The 16,340-nt window shown below is 37.8% G+C and overlaps 1 protein-coding gene across 1 annotated transcript in view; it reads left to right on the top strand.

The window, feature by feature from the left end:
• Positions 1-16,001, top strand: part of TBCA (tubulin folding cofactor A) — a 33,763-nt gene extending 17,762 nt beyond the window's left edge. The window contains exons 2-4 of the mRNA XM_080362124.1: positions 1,887-1,992; positions 11,702-11,788; positions 14,781-16,001. Of these exons, the coding sequence (XP_080218250.1) occupies positions 1,887-1,992; positions 11,702-11,788; positions 14,781-14,861 (274 nt within the window). The 3' untranslated portion in view covers positions 14,862-16,001. The remainder of the gene's footprint in view (positions 1-1,886; positions 1,993-11,701; positions 11,789-14,780) is intronic.
• The last annotated feature ends 339 nt before the right edge of the window (positions 16,002-16,340 follow it).

The following is a 16,340-nucleotide window of genomic DNA, read 5'->3' on the forward strand; positions in this document are numbered from 1 at the left end:
ACTTCTCAAAGCTAGTACTTGGCTGACTTGTAGAAACTGGCCTAGACAATGCCTACAGTACATGTTCTACACACTGTTAAAGCTTCTGTGTAAGGCTGAAGGCCCTCTCAGATGGTGTGACTCCAGGGCTGAAATAAGTTCAGGTGTGTGTTGCCACAGCCCAGCTTAGATCAACTGTTGGGGAGCCACAGTTTAAGGTGATTTTAGCAAAACAATTTTTGATGATGTAAGCTCCAAGAAGCAGGGAGAGTTCCTGCTGTTGCAATATCAGTATATTCTCTTTGGATTTTTTCTCAAGATATTACCGCAGTGGTGCTCTTGTGGCAGCTTCAGTTCACAAAAGGTTCTTGTCACCCCGGTACCATTCTGTCCCTCCTCAGCAGCACTTCTAGCATGGCACTTAACTGTGACAAATTAGGAATTAATTTGCTCTGATGTGATAACGTGACCATGAAGCTCTGTACTAGACCTGTATTTATTCTCTTTTTATTTGTATAATATGTTCTTTGCTTCTTGGATCTCATTATGTTCTTTGGGCTGTTAAGTCCTCCTTAATCTTATAACGATTGATCTGATGTTTGGGGAATGGTTTTCTTTGGCATGCTCTCAGATTTGCAGTAGCATCTCAGTGGTTGTTTTGGTCTTGAATTAGCTGATCAGAAATTACTTCATTATTTTCCAGATCCTGAAGGATATTTTGGTTCAGATTTAGCATTATGTAATCCAACATATACCCAGTGAACACAGGTAACAAAGTGGGAGATACAGCAGCAAAACTGTAGTAACAACAAATAATATTAAGTTGGATAATGGGATTGCAATGTAAAAATTACTGTGGGGCATCAGACCAGGCTACTTTAATATTCCATTTTGACTTTCAAAATTTTTTACATTACTCTATGTTTGTTAGCAAAAAGCATCCTGCTGCCAAATGTGGGTCCATTATTAGGATTAAAAAATGAACTCTTTTCCTTTTGATATATAGGCCATAAAGAAAATTGCTGTAATGCAAATTATGAATGTATTACTGTTGTTTGTAACCCCAAACCAGCATCAAGGTAAATGGTGAAAACACTTAAGGAACACGGGGCTGTGAGGCTACTATATAATTTTTGAATTTTACTTTTCATTATTATGTATGAAAACTAGTATGGGGAATAATGCTTTTAATGGCATGGAATATAGTGATCAAGGAGAAAAAAAAAACAAACCAAAACACACTCTGGCATTGTAGTTTGTGAAGCTGAAGGTGTTGTTTCATTTCATTTACATATGATAACTTTTTTCAAAGTTACTACTAAGAAGGATGTCTACCGTTGTGCATATAATAATGCAGGTGCAGTGGTGCTAATTTAGTAGTGATTAGGAAAGAAGAAAGATCACATTACTACAACAGCCAATATGGGTCACTTGCAAAATTATCAGAACCTGGATGATGAAAAGGTCTGTCAAATGCTGATGATAACAATGTTGTCTTCACAGACATCTAAATACTGTTTATTTTGGCTACCGATGATGTGAGGACTTAATTTGAGATAGATAGATAGATAGATTTCTTCTCTGTACTACAGTCTTTATTAGCAGTCATCCAGATCTATAAAGTAACTTACCAGTTTCTGATATGTATTTGAAATTAAGTACCAATATATAGCTTTTTTAGGATATTCTAGATGGGTAAGCCTGCTCAGAAACTTTAAAACTTTTAAAAATTTGAATTATTTTAATAAAATTCATTATACATTATAGCTAAATTCAGCATTTGCTAGATGCAGGCTTTTTGCAGTGGTTAAGAGCCTTTTTTTATAAAACCCTGTATTATCTTATCAATGATGTGACTTTTTACTGTAAGAGAACCAGATTAACACAATCACTTGGTTTAATTGCAGATTGGCAAAAGAAAAAGTTATGTATGAAAAAGAAGCAAAACAGCAAGAAGAAAAAATTGAAAAAATGAAAGCCGAAGCATGTGATGATTACGGAATTAAGAAGCAGGTAAACTATCATAAAACTTGTTTTATAAAATCTGTCTTTGCTTTCATTTAATCATAGTTATCCTTAAATAAAATAATGTTCTGTACCTTCTTCCAGACTCCTGTTATATAAATACTAGACTAAAATCCTCTCAGTGATAAAAGTCATAATGAGCATTTGCAGAAAATTCCTTTAGTCTAAAACTGTTACATTATAAGGAGACTGCATATGGATTATTTAGTACTTGGTGTCAGGATGGCTATCACTCACTAACAGGGTGTATGAGGCTATAATGAACTCTCTTTCTCAGAAATACCAAGAACCTGAAAATACATGGTCCGGTTGCACTAGGTAAACTAAGTGCTTCCTGGTAAGTGCAAATGTTACAGTGAAGTGAGAGTGCTTGATAGTGAATATGAAGATGAAATATTTTGGCTCTTGAGTGTACTAGTATGCCTTTGGTAAAATCAGACCTCAAAGAGAAAGCAATGGGTCTGCAGCTGCTCCTAGCAGCTTCTAGAGGTTGTAGTGAAGTCACTGACTAGCAAGGTGCATACTGTAGTTTCATCTGCTCAAGAGTATGGTTTAGTGTCACTACTACAATATGATTAAAGTTTTCTTGGAATGTTCTCCACAAATGACAGTGGAAACAGATCGTTGGAACATGTCCTTTTGGAAGGAGAAAGTGCCTAGTTTCCTTCTTACTGAGAAAAGGCTTGCGTGCAGGAGACTTGTGTTTATTCTTTATAAAATGTGGCATGTCTCTGTTTAACTGTGGCCTTTATATTCTTTTAACTAAATATGTTATTTTTTAACAATGTTTGTTTGTTTTTTCCTCCAAGCATTTCCCAGATATTTTCTCTTAAATCCTTACAGAAACTGACACTGTAAATAAAAAATATTTGCACTCGTTTCAATAGTCTGGTGGTCTTGTGTCGTAAAACTTACTGTTCTCTCATCTTCGTTTTTAAACAGTTGAAGAATAGGTTAAACAAAACTCAAATATAAAACATTAACAAAAACAAGATAGGAGAAAGCCCTTTTAGAGCAAGCTAAAACAGCTTTCTTGGTAAGCTCAGATTTCAGTTCATATGTGTATGCCGTGCCTTATTTTCATTATGCCATGGGAAAGAAATACAAATAAAGAATTTGTATACAAATATTTGTATTTATAGAGCTGAGCTGTGTCTGCCTCACCACTGACTGAGACTCCAGGGTCCTACAGAATAGTAGTCTTTCTGAAGATCCGCTGGTGCTAACAAGAACTAATGAATGCAATTCCCATTTTTAATGTTCCCCATTCATCAGATTATTTGACTGCACCGTAGTATTTCTGCAGTGACCTGCAAGATATCATGAAAGTCAAAAACAGCACAGGCTGTGAACTGAAATGTTACACACTGCTTGAAGGTATTCTCAAAGACCAGTGACAAAAGCCTTTATAGAGAACAGTCTTGACTAATTCAGAAATTGCCTTGATCTGGTTTGAAAGCAATCAGTTTCTCCAATTACATCTTCTCTTATTGTTCTTTTAGTGCACTTTGCATTCTTGAAGTTGTTAGTATTTCAGGTTATGAAGAATTTGGAGGCTCAGAAAGAACATGTGCAGGCTTTTCCTAGGATCAAATTTGTTACTCTAAAGAAAATGATATAATACCAGAAGAGTTTGCTAAAAATATGTGTTCTGAATAGACTTAATACTTTCAGAAGTTCTTCAGGAAAAATCTCCGTAGTTAACACATTTTAAGAATTGTTTTTAGCTAATTGTTCCTAATACAGCCATATTTTAAAATACGGCTGTAGTCTTTATTTCAGTAATGACACTTGGGGGACAGGAATAAATTAAATCATTTGAGACTAGTATAGTAATTTTAACTATCATTTTAGCTGATGTGTCAGCCAAATCAGGTGTGTATATACAAATCACTCCAGAGTTGAGGGAGGGATGCTTAAAAAGCTTAAAAGCATTGATTACCTCTTGATGTACTACTACTCTCATTTAGCTTTCTAGTTACAACTCTGCAGTAGAACACATGGTTTAACAGTACAGAAGTGACTACAGAAAATTTAACTTTAAAATTAATAATGCCATTTGTACAACATATGTAGACTTCAAGGTGTGTCCGGTCTATAAGGAGAAATCAGTCCCTTTGTAGAACAATAGGGTCTGACTCAATATTTTTCTCCTAACTCCTTGTACGGTGCAGCAGGTTGTGGTTCCTGTGAACTCAAGCGATCTCTAGCTGCAGCGGTGACCAACTAGGGTAGTCGGCAGTTGTTAGATACTAACCTTCACCTGCACTGTCCAGAAAGACCTGTTTAATGAGGAGAAGATTCTGTATCAGAGAAACAAAAAGGACAGTCTGCTCACCGTGCTGCTATACTCTCACCAAGATTATAATTTGAAGACCCTTTTGTAGGGCATGAGAAGACCTTGTTACAGTATTCCAGGGTAGTTCCCTTACTCTCATCTGAATATGTAGAGTCCCAAACATGTTTTATCTTATTGTCAGGGTGGGCCAGGATAGTTCGCTTCCCCCCTCATCTGCCCCATCTCTTCATGAGTGCCAGCAAGACTACAGGTCTCAGAATTTGGACAACAGCACCTGCATTATATCAGCAAGTTCACTAAAGAGCAAAACAGGACATTGCATATATATGATACGTTAATCACTGCAAGTTTATTATCCACCCCTGCAGTGCTTTCCTTTGACCTTCACCCCTGGGCAGGGCTCCGCTGTGTTTGATCCCCATTTTGATTAGTTGGTGTCCCAAGGCTTCCACTGTGGTGACACTACACTTCCAATAAACCCACAGTTTTCACTTGCTGAGTGTTGTGCCTCATCTCTAAGGGATCCACACCTGCTTTTTTGCTTGTAACATATATGTATTACAATTGTCCCAGGTGCATGTTGTATTTGCACTACTTGCTGTGTCTCAACTCACATACTTCAGCTGGATGAGAACTATGTGTGGTAGACTGTGTATCACAGGGGAAGAATCTCTAGTATTATGGGGCAAGGAAGCCCTTTTCCATCACTTACAGCTTATTTAAAAAACAAATACATGTATATATCTATAAACACCCCTTTGCTGTCATCTTGGTTTTTGCCTACAAAAGGCAGATGAGAAGTTCAGAATTTAGGAGAAAGCTTACGACAATTTATTTGAGCCACATCAGCAGAAAAAAAAAAAGTCATAATAAATGAAGAGCAGTATTTGGAAAAAAGGATCTGAAAGAAAAGTTTTCACACTTCTTTATATCTTAAAAATCACACTATCTTAAACTATGAAACTGCTATGAAAAAGCAAAATTCAATACTTTAATAAAATAATAAATTGAAAACAATCTTACTAAAAACTGAACTATTTTATACAAAAATCATCAGGTTAGTATAGTCTAGGAAAAAAAAATTAAAAGGCTTTTTATGTATTCTACCAATTCTAGTAAATTATAGTTTCTGTAGAGGGTCATAAAGAACCCTGACAGGTAGCAGCAAGTAGTACAATCCCTCTGTGTGGGATTTTTTGTAATGAGGCCTTAGTTTCTACACAGTTCTAATGGTTCTCAATATATGAAGACCTTACACAGATCTTCATAACTTTATCTATAAAAGCAAGATTTTACACTGTATTTGCTCATGAGTGCAGACTAATGGTAGGAACCAGCAGTTTTCTGTATGTCTTTGGTTGTTGATGTGTCTTATACATTGTGCTGGTTAGACTGAAAGTGAGTTAATTTTCTTCATGCGGTTAGAAACTTCTTTTTCATAGCTAGCACAGTTGTTGTTTGAATTTAGTTTGAGAACAAGAAGATAACACCCCAGGACAGAGTTAATGCTTTTCTTCAAGTTAATTTCCCACATCTTAGAGTTGGAACAAAGAGAACATAGGAGTTTACCAGTATCTTAGTTGTTGTCTGGGAGCCAAGGCCTGTTCTGAGCTCTGTGCCTGCAGGTGTGAGTAGCGAGGAAGTGGGGCAGGGATGGGGCAGAGCTTGACTGACATCCAGGGTGATCAGTGAAAATATTCTATCCCATTAGTATCATGCTACATTTTTAATGACAGTTGTTTTTTTCTGTCTAGAGAGGCAGAGACTTAGACCCACTCTGGTTCTGCTCTATTTCAGTTGAGTTCCATTTGGGAGTTCCTTTAGTTCAGACTTTTTCCATCCTGCTGTTTGCAGAGGCCTCTGGGCCTTGTGGCCTTTTCCTCTTTTCCTGGGATCAGCTGTTCAGGACGAGTGCTCTTTCTCCCTGTGACTGGCTGCTTGGTGCAGATGGAGTAGTGCTATATTAGTGTTATTTTATTAAACTGTTTTTATCTCAGTCCACAAGTTTCTCCCTTCCCTTTTGATTCTCTCCCCTATTTGGAAGCGGTTGCTGGAGGTGCGAGTGAATGGCTATGGTGGTTGTGATTGCTAGCTCAGGTTAAACTGGGACATACATAAATAAACATCCTTTCCCATCTAATGCTTTTACCTTGAGGCTTTCAGGTGTGGGAAAAGCCTGAGGCATCTACTCCTTTTTTCCTTTCAGTGGAATTGAAGATAAACTCTGAAGTTTTTTTTAACTGTCAGCTCTAGTCTCTTAAGAGGCAGTGGAAATGCTAATGAAGGGTCTAATGTTTGTCCCTTATGTGTTTGGACAGTATCCTTAGCAAACATTGTTTGTTTCCTTAAAAGCTAGCAACTTGGAATCTTCTGTAGTAAATACAGAATAATATTCCTAACCTATAACTGGCATTAAAAATGCTTTCAAACATTGGCTTTATTGCCTAATGTGCGTTCTAAAAGGGACCAAATAATTAAAAATTGTTACTGTGCTCTTCTTTTTTGTTGTTTTCCAAAGGCTGTTTTCATCTAGGCAGGTGTAAATGCCTTCTGGATTCTAGACTTTATGCTGAAGATTAAAGACACTTGTGCGGTATTTAGAGTAAGTCAATACAGCAACATTCCTATGGTAAAAAAGACCTGCCACTGAGATGGGACATGACTAATTTCTTCAGTTGAGCTCACTTTTCTTCTGATCTAGAGGGAGGAAAAAAATCTGTACTTGACTTTTCTGCCTATCTAAGGAACTTCCCATGTCTGTTCTGCTTCCAGTTTTAACACAAGTATTTTCCCAGGTATTTTACCTCCACAAAACAGATGGGAGATTTGGCCCAAACCTTTACGCTCAGTCTAAAACATCTCCTAACCAGCCTGCTACTTTTAGCAAAGTATGCATTACAGATAAGCACAGATTCAGGATCTATATCTTAACAACGAAGCATAAAAATCCAACAACAGTAAAAATCCCCAACCCTCTCAACCTCTTCCCCAAGCTTAACCTCCTCCACAAAAATTTGGGGATGGAGAGGGCAAAGGGAAAATGTTGCTATTTGTTCTAACAAGGTTGAACCAATCTTGTTGGGAAAGCAAGTCTGGTTTTTGTCATTGTTTTCTTTATGCCACTCACAAAGAAACCCCCTCATTTAGATGTTTGCCTCCTCTCACCTCTTTACAGGGTGAGATTTATATTTGCACCAACATGGATCTATTCAGGTAGAATTTTGAATTGCTGGAAGGAAATGTGGTGCCTGCTGATTAAATGACAGCTTTCTGTAAAGGATAATTCCATTAGCATTTATGATATAGCATGTTTAATTTAAAACTTTTTCAGTGGAGGACATGGAGTTTTTTGTCTGTCCTCTGAAAAGTATCTCCATGTTTTAGCTTCAAGTCATGCAGTGTTCTCCCTCCATGCCCTGCTGCTAACAATGAAAACTTGACCATTGTACATTAGCAGAAAACAGCCAGTGACAAACTGTTTTGCAAAAAGACCAAAAGAACCTTCCTGCCTTTATGTCCTGAAGTGATCTACTTTAGATGAAATGGGAATGGCCCTCACCTGAGAGCAGCTGCAGGGAAAGCTCATTTGAAATTCTGAGGCATTAGATGGAGAGGGTTTTCTCCTCCTTCAGCTTTCTTGCTACAAAGTAGTTTGTGATTCATACATGACCATTTCAGTTCTTGAAACACTCAACCACTACAGAAACAAAAGAACGTTCTCCAATTCTTTACTGCAAGCTTTTCTTCATAGTCCTTTGGAAGTGTTTTGATCAATGTATTTGATGATTCACCTACAACAGACTGCATAGTGCTCTTGTATCCTGTATTTGTGGATAGCTCAAGCTTCTTTTGGTCCGTTATGTGAAAAATAAAACAAGTTGCTTCAAAGGAAGTAGAATTAATAAAGCTTGGTTTCCTACAGTTTTTGTGTGTGTGGCTGTTTTGGTTTGTTTTTTTGTTGGGTTTTTTTGTGGGTTGTTTCTTTTGTTTGTTTGTTTGTTTTCTTAGCAAACAATTATTTACATGTAATTTTCTTTTATTCTTTACCAGCTTTGAGTAGATCTATAGATTTGTGATAATCTATGCAACAGTCAGAGGGCAATTGATTATGAGGCAGTATTTAAAAGCATGAATATATATTTGTGTGTGTATAATCGGTACATATATGACTTATTCACATTTATAATTTTTTAGCCTAGTTCTTGTGTTTAAAACACCACTCTTGTAATATAAATCAGTATTGCCACTATGTCCTGTGACCCAGTAGATTTTTAGGCTGTCCTCCTAAGATCAAGGAAAGACTGAGAGCCCTATGGAGGTTTTCTTGTTGTTGTTTTCAAATTATTTGTAGATCTGCATATCTCTAGATTTCTTGGTTAGATGTGGATCAGCTGGAGAAACCAACAGCAACAAACTCTGCATCCATCTTTTTGAAGCTGATGAAACTGTTGACCCTGTTATATAAGTCAGGCTGAGCAAAATTGCCTCCTTTTCAGAATACTTGGTATTGACACTCATAAGCAGTAATATTTATTTCTATTCTTTAATTGTCAAAAATTTGTTTCAGTATAAGTGCCTGGGTGATCCAAAAAGTAATCTGCCTTGAGTTGAAAGAGTAGCTTTGGACTTTCATTGTAGGTCCTACTAGAAATCAAAGTTGCCTATGTTGAAAGCCTTGGGCATTACCCCCTCAGCTGTTGTTCATACAGTTGTGTTTGGCCTTTGTGCTTATTTTGAATGTGTAAAGTAATTGATTTAGGTTATGGTGCCTTTCCACTTAAGCAACTGGTAGGTGGATCAGTGTGTTTGCGTTCTGCTTTATCTGTCACTGCAATCTGGAATTTATAAAAAAACAGATTGAAGGCTATTGATACTGCATTATGCACACCAGTTCTTTGACATCTGATCCAATTTACAAAAAGTCCACATCACATTTGGTAAATAGGCTATATAAACCTCAACAGTTAGAGAGCTCCATCACATCTGAGGAAACTGCTTGCTTTTGAAAGATGCCAGACATCTGTTCCCTTAGTAGAAATACCTTCAATCTTGAAAGACAGTTGACTAGAAATGTGGTGAGCTGAAGAGATTTGTTTAACTGGCTTTTTCAGTACAGTGAAAGGAAAAGGAACTTCATCCTTACTGTAGCCACAGTAGCTCTTTTGGTCCTATATGCACTCATGGGCAAAAAATACAATTTGCTTCTCCCTGTATATATTTTTGTGCTTTATTGCTTTTGCCTTAACGCTGTATTTAGATGCACTTCAGTTACTATAGTTTTTTAATACATCTGCTTGGCACTGTAATTCACAGAAACACAGGTATTTATAGTTCTTTGCAAAGTCATATCAGTTTCAAGTAATAGCTTCCTCTGTGACCTGCTTATATTTAAACTCCTTAAGAGTTTGGAGAGCAAACACTTCCAGCCCTAGAGCTTGTCTAATTATTTGAGCTTTTGATTTTCCTTTATTATAGAACATTTACTTTCCCAAATGTATATCTGGTATTATCAGCATTACTTGAAAAAACCTGTCTTATGCAGAAGCTATCCAAGTTTTCATAGGTAGTTTGGTAATCAACTAATAATATTGGTTCCACAAAATTCCTGTTCCAGTGTCCAGCTGTTTGCACCTACTGAATATAGTTCCAGGATGTATTATCCTTCTGTTTTTTTTAAATTTATTACTGCATAACTGCAGGCAAATGTAAATAAAACTCATGTACCCCTTTGGATCTCAGTAATGTTTTTTTTTTAATAGAGTAATTGGGGTAGTTTTCTTCTTTTCTTACAGCAGACAGGACTACAGCTTACAGAGTCCAGATTTATATGGCTTCCTAGATTGTTTATTCAGTGGCATATATCAAATAATTTTGCTACTTTTCATATGATCTACCAGCTTTACAATATAAAACTATTTAGCAATGCTGGCATGAGGAAATCATTATTGGATATTCTCACTCTTGTAGGTGTTCTGTATAGAACAAATTCCTACCACATAAAGCAGAAGGCATCATCTCACACCATTTATAACCTCATTCTATGGAAGTTACAAACTTTTATTTATTAATTCACTGCTGAAAGTGTAATATGCAGAATTTCTAGGCTTGTTTTTAATACAGTCCAACACTAAATGCTAAAAGGAAAAAAAATAATATCACTGAGAACTAGAAGCCAGCAGTGATTGACTTTAAAAACAAACATAATTGTCACTTATCTTTGTTTCACTAAAGCGGGCAGGTTTTGCCCTAGATTCTCTGAAAGAAAATTAGAAACAAAGTTTTTAAACCCTTCATCTCAAAAATGACTTGAACTAAGACCCAAAATATATGACACTTAAAAGCGTGGTGATACTGTGTTACTATATAAGGCCTTCCTTTATGCATAAATACATTCTTAGCTATAGCTTATTTTCCCTTTTACAATTACCCTTCTGTACAGCAGCATTGATACTGAAAGAAGAATACAACCTAGGAGTGACAGAACGAAGTAAGCTATTTACAGGGAATGCCTTCTGTTGCAGGTTATCGTGAATGCAGGAGAGGTTTCATATATAAATATCTAACAGATTTTCATTTCTAAATAGATTTAACATTACTCAACACCTCTGCACACCTTTTCTTCTCAGTGGTTGGATTTCAGATCCAGAAATGTTCCATGAAATAAATGTTCCCGTGTTTAAATCTGAAGTTGTTTTCTGTAGGAGGCGGCACGATGTTCACATTCAGTGGGGTGCCAGTTTAGTAATTTTGTTCAAAGTGCATGGTGAGAATAATCTTTCTCCTAAAATGAAGCACAAGGATAAGTAATAACTTTTTATGCATGATAAGCATCAAAAATATGAGCCTGCTGGTCTTTGCTTTTCATTTTTCTTTACCTTTGTCTTTCAGTCAGAGCCTCCTGCAGTGTGCACACAATGTGATCAATAACTCAATAACTTTTTTCATGCAGTAATTATCTCCATGTGGTATTATCTGAACACTGTTTTTCTTTATTACCCAAAAGATGCAGGAGATATTTATATAACCAGCTGATTCAATTTTGGATGAAGCTGCTTCACGACAGCAGGAGAAAGTTTGTTTTAAATAGCCTTTTTAACAAATGCTGTATGGAAAGCTTACCAGACAGTACTTTTTTTCTAACGGAAAAACTATTCTAAATACTTTTTACTTAATACTTTATATTTAATTAAGCACAAAGTAAATGAGAATGCCCTGTAAAAGATTTTTCAGCAATTATGCTAAGTGACTATAAAAAGCCTATTCAGAAAATAGATACAACTGTTCTGAAGTTCCTCAATGATGACTGGACTACTGATTTTTCAGAGTAAAGACTTATCTTAAAAAATAATGTTCCTATCTGGAATACATTTTCATTTCATTGGTTTCTAATTTTCACAGATCGAGATCTTACAAGAGTCACGAATGATGATTCCAGACTGCCAGCGCAGATTAGAAATTGCACATGCAGATCTTAGTCAACTACTAGTAAGTATAGCACCATAACCCACTGATTAAGAAATGCTGCTGTTCCTTGATGAACTTGGATAAACATGCTTGTCTGCACTGCAATTGCAGCACGTTAGAACTGGATTGAAGAATTACTTTTTATAGGTCCCAAAACTAGCATCCTGTAACATACCAATATTTCATTTTTGATAACTGTCTCTGCAGACATGGTCTTCAGTCTATGAAAACTGTGCATCTTAAAATATTATAAGGTGACTTTAATGGAATGTGCACTCAATATAAACTTAAATACTGAACTGCCAGAATAGACTCTGAATTCCTGAGCTAGTTACATTATCACAACGGGTAGTTCAGATGCTTTAGGTAACTTTTTAGGTAGTGTAGATGCATATAACATGCTTGTAGTGAACTGAAATAGTTCACTGAAAATACTTTGCTATGGACAAGAAACAAGACAGGTGAGTCCTTGCCATGTACTTTGTTTTATTAGTAAGGTGAGCACTACTGACACATTTTAAAGATATGAATACCTGCAGTCTGTACAAACCGATGCACTGAAACTATACTGTTTGAAGATCATCATGCCTATTTTAAAATCTGCCTTCTCATCAAGAATTCAGCTACAGATGTAAATGCTACTGTGAAGCTAAAAATACATATACTAATTAAACCCCAGACACAATTGATGGCTAAAATGCAAATCCCTTCTCAAAGGAAAACTCAAGGTGTCTTATCCTCAGGTAGTGTGCCTCTACTGTTTTCCAAAATAAATGGTCAGTACCTGGGAGGATTTAGTGTCCTTTTGTCAGTCAATTAGTTGCTTAACTGTTAGCTGGTCTAGATTTCAGTGGCATGCAGAAGTGGTACTATTGATCCATACAGTGTGCTGGGTAAACTTAAAACAATGAGTGGGGGGAGTTATGATTATTAAGAATTCAGGAGTTGCTTTCTATGCTTAGCTCAACTTCAATGCTTTTATTAAAATCAGCTATGTAGTATTATGTTTTTTCAATTGTCAGTCTGCTCAAGCTTTTTCCTAACAGTACTCTTGTTCTGAGGTCTGTTGTTATTGGTTCCAGTTACACTGTCCTTGGTTTTAAATAATTAACAGAATAAAATAAAGGTATGCACACTCACACAACAGCCATTATCTTGGACCTTAAGTAGCACTTAAGAAATTACCTGTGTTTAGAGTCACATAGAGCTAGTGCTTTAAATAATGATATATCCCTTGTTTCTCAGAATCATTGAATGATTTGGGTTGGAAGGGACCTTCAAAAGTCATCTAGTCCAGCCCCCCAGCAACGATTAGCAACATCTTCAACTTAAGTTGCTCAGAGCCCCATCCAGCCTGGCCTTGAGTGTCTACAGGGATGGAGCATCTACCACTTCTCTGGACAACCTGGGCCAGTGTTGCACCACCCTCATTGTAAAAAATTTCTTCCTCGTGTCTAGTCTGAATCTCCCCTCCTTTAGTTTAAAACCAGCACCCCTTGTCCTGTCATAACAGGACCTGCTAAAAAGTCTGTCCCCATCTTTCTTATAAAACCCTTTTAAGTACTGAAAGGCAGCAGTAAGGTCTCCCCGGAGCCTCCTCTTCTCCAGGCTGAACAACCCCAATTCTCAGCCTGTCCTCACAGGAGAGGTGTTCAATCCTGCTGATCATTTTTGTGGCCTCCTCTGGTCCCTCTCCAACAGGTCCATGTCTGTCCTGTACTGAGGGCTCCAGAGCTGGATACAGGACTCCAAATTGGGTCTCAGCAGAGTGGAGCAGAGAGGCAGAATCACTTCCCTCAACCACTGGCCATGCTTCGTCTGATGTAGCCCAGGATACGGTGGCTTTCTGGGCTGCAAGCACACATTGCTGGCTCATGTCCAGCTTTTCACCCACCAGTACCCCCAAGTCCTCTGCAGGGCTGCTCTCCATCCATTCATCCCCCAGCCTGTGTTGATATTGGGTGTTGCCCCAAACCAGGTGCATTTGGCCTTGTTGAACCTCATGAGGCTCACATGGGCCCACTTCTTCAGTTTGTCCAGGTCCCTCTGGATGGCATCCTGTCCCTCAGGTGTGTCAACTGCACCACTGAGCTTGATGTCATCTGCTGACCTGCCAAGGGTCCACTCAATCCCACTATCTGTATTATTGATAAAGATACTAAACTGTACTGGTCCCAGTACATACCACTGACGGACACCACTTGCCACTGATCTCCATCTGTACGCTAAGCATTGACCACTACCATCTTGATACAAACATCTAACAAGTTTCTCATCCACCAAGCAGTACATCCATCAAATCCACACTGCTCCAATTTAGGAGGAAGGATATTGTGGGGGACAACAACGGCCTTACAGAAATCAAGATAGATGACATCCATAGCCCTTCCTTTGTCTGCTAATGTAAGATACTCCATTGTAGAAGGCCACTGGTTGGTCAGGCAGGACCTGCCCTTGGTGAAGCCACACTAGCTGTCTCAATCACCTCCCTGTCCTCCATGTGCCTTAGCACAGCTTCCAGGAGGATCTGTTCCATGAGCTTCTCAGGCACAGAGGTGAGGCTGACAGGCCAGTAGTACCCAGGGTGCTCCCTTCTACCCTTTTTAAAAATGGGTGCAACGTTTCCATTTTTCCAGTCACCAGGGACTTCACCTGACTGCCATGACTTCTCAAATATCACAGAGAGTGGCTTGGCAGCTACAACAGCCAGTTCCCTCAGGACTCTGGGATGCATCTTGTCAAGTCCCATAGACTTATGTAGGTTCAAGTTCCTCAGGTGGTCGTGAACCTGATCTGCTCTTACTGTGGGAGGGACTTTGCTGGCCCAGTCCTTGCTTTTGAGGTTCACCCACTTGAGAGGAGTGGAAAGAAAGAATACCACTGAAGACCAAGGCAAAAAAAAAGTTTTTGAGTACCTCAGCCTTCTCCTCAGCTGTTGTTACTAGCTACCTTCTTAAATTTAATCCCATGTCAATATTTTCAAAATACTCAAAAATTTTGTTTTTGATTCCAGGAAAATGAAAAAGAATTGGAAGAAGCTGAAGAGTATAAAGAAGCACGTTCCATACTGGAGTCAGTGAAGCTGGAAGCCTAGAAGTTTTTCAGTAGTCTCTTTATATGCATTAGCACTAGGTCCATTCCACACTTTCACTATGGCTCTATTACTATTGTTGACTTGCTAAGGTTCCCTTTATGCAAACTGGCCTTTCTCTATCTGCAAGATGCATCAAATAAAGGACATTCTGAAACTCTGTGTGTTCCATATTCAGGCAAAATAGAAACATTTCCAGTTCATATCAACTACAAAAAGGAAAAATAAAGCAAATTTAATGTAAGCTTAATAGTGTAATAGCTAATATACAGAACTGAGTCTGAACAATTCAGGCTAAGAAACAAAGTTTGGCTATGTAATTAATGCGAGGGACCAATAACTACTTTAGAATGAAATAGAATCCTAATGTAGTTTGAGCTAGAAGGGACCTTAAAGATTAGTCTAGTTCCAACCCCCCTGCCTTGGGCTTTAGAAGCACCTTATATTTGAAATAATTTCAAGCCATTATAGCATAACAATCTGTACTGAAAGAAGAGATGGATTAAATGAAACTTCAACATCACCCATCTTTTTTTCTATGATGCATTTTATCTGTAATTTTATCAAATATTTCTTCCTTGTTTATCTTTGACCCCAAGACAGAATTAGGAGCTGATTCCAAATCTCTGTCAGTTTGCCAGGCGTTGATTTGTAGAGCCTAATTCACACCATTAGGACTGATCAAACTTACGTTACTTTCTCAAGAAACAGAATTTAACAGCTGACTAGTATGTTGTCATTTGTATCTGCTGGTCAGAGTTCTGGACTTAATGCTTTTCCTGAAAGCACCCTGGCGTAAATGAGGTGGGTTATTGTTGGGGTTTTTGTTTGGATTTTTTTGTTGTTGTTTTGTTTTTAAACAAAGCAGAAACCCCAGAAGATGAAGAACTAATGGGTAAGGGAACAATGCTTAATCTGCCCAGAAGACCATTAAAACATTATGTACAAAAGCTATGGCTCTTTCAGAATAGCTTCTCTAAACTGCAAACAGTAGCGCTGCTGATGAACAAGCACGCTTTTTACACTTGTTTTTATAGTTTGAAAGTGCTCTGGTATGTTTCCTAAAAGCAACACAAAGCACAGTGTACCTTTGGTGTGGTGCTATATTGAATACTCAATAAAATTTTTTGTTAATTTCCCTGATTTTGGGTAAACCGCAGTTTCAGTACCTCTATTTGTATACCTTAAGCACATTGGGAGTAATAAGTGTACTTCTCCATCACTCTTAAGCACTGCTCCAACAGATTGTCAGCACTACAAGGTTTCCGATTCACTGCAGAATGACCTATTTTGAAGTGAACCCAGACCAGTACTAGACAGTGCTAAGAGGTGAAACCTTTTGTGACACTATTAGGGTTTCATAAGAGTACATGCACACCCTCTTACCAGCACTGCGTCCTAGGCACGTAACTACCAGACACTGCCTGGTTCACAGCACAAATGAACTGCTACTGAGGAGAACATCCATCTTTGAATACTCCT

This window comes from Nesoenas mayeri (genome assembly GCF_963082525.1).
Source record: "Nesoenas mayeri genome assembly, chromosome: Z".
Taxonomy (NCBI): domain Eukaryota; kingdom Metazoa; phylum Chordata; class Aves; order Columbiformes; family Columbidae; genus Nesoenas; species Nesoenas mayeri.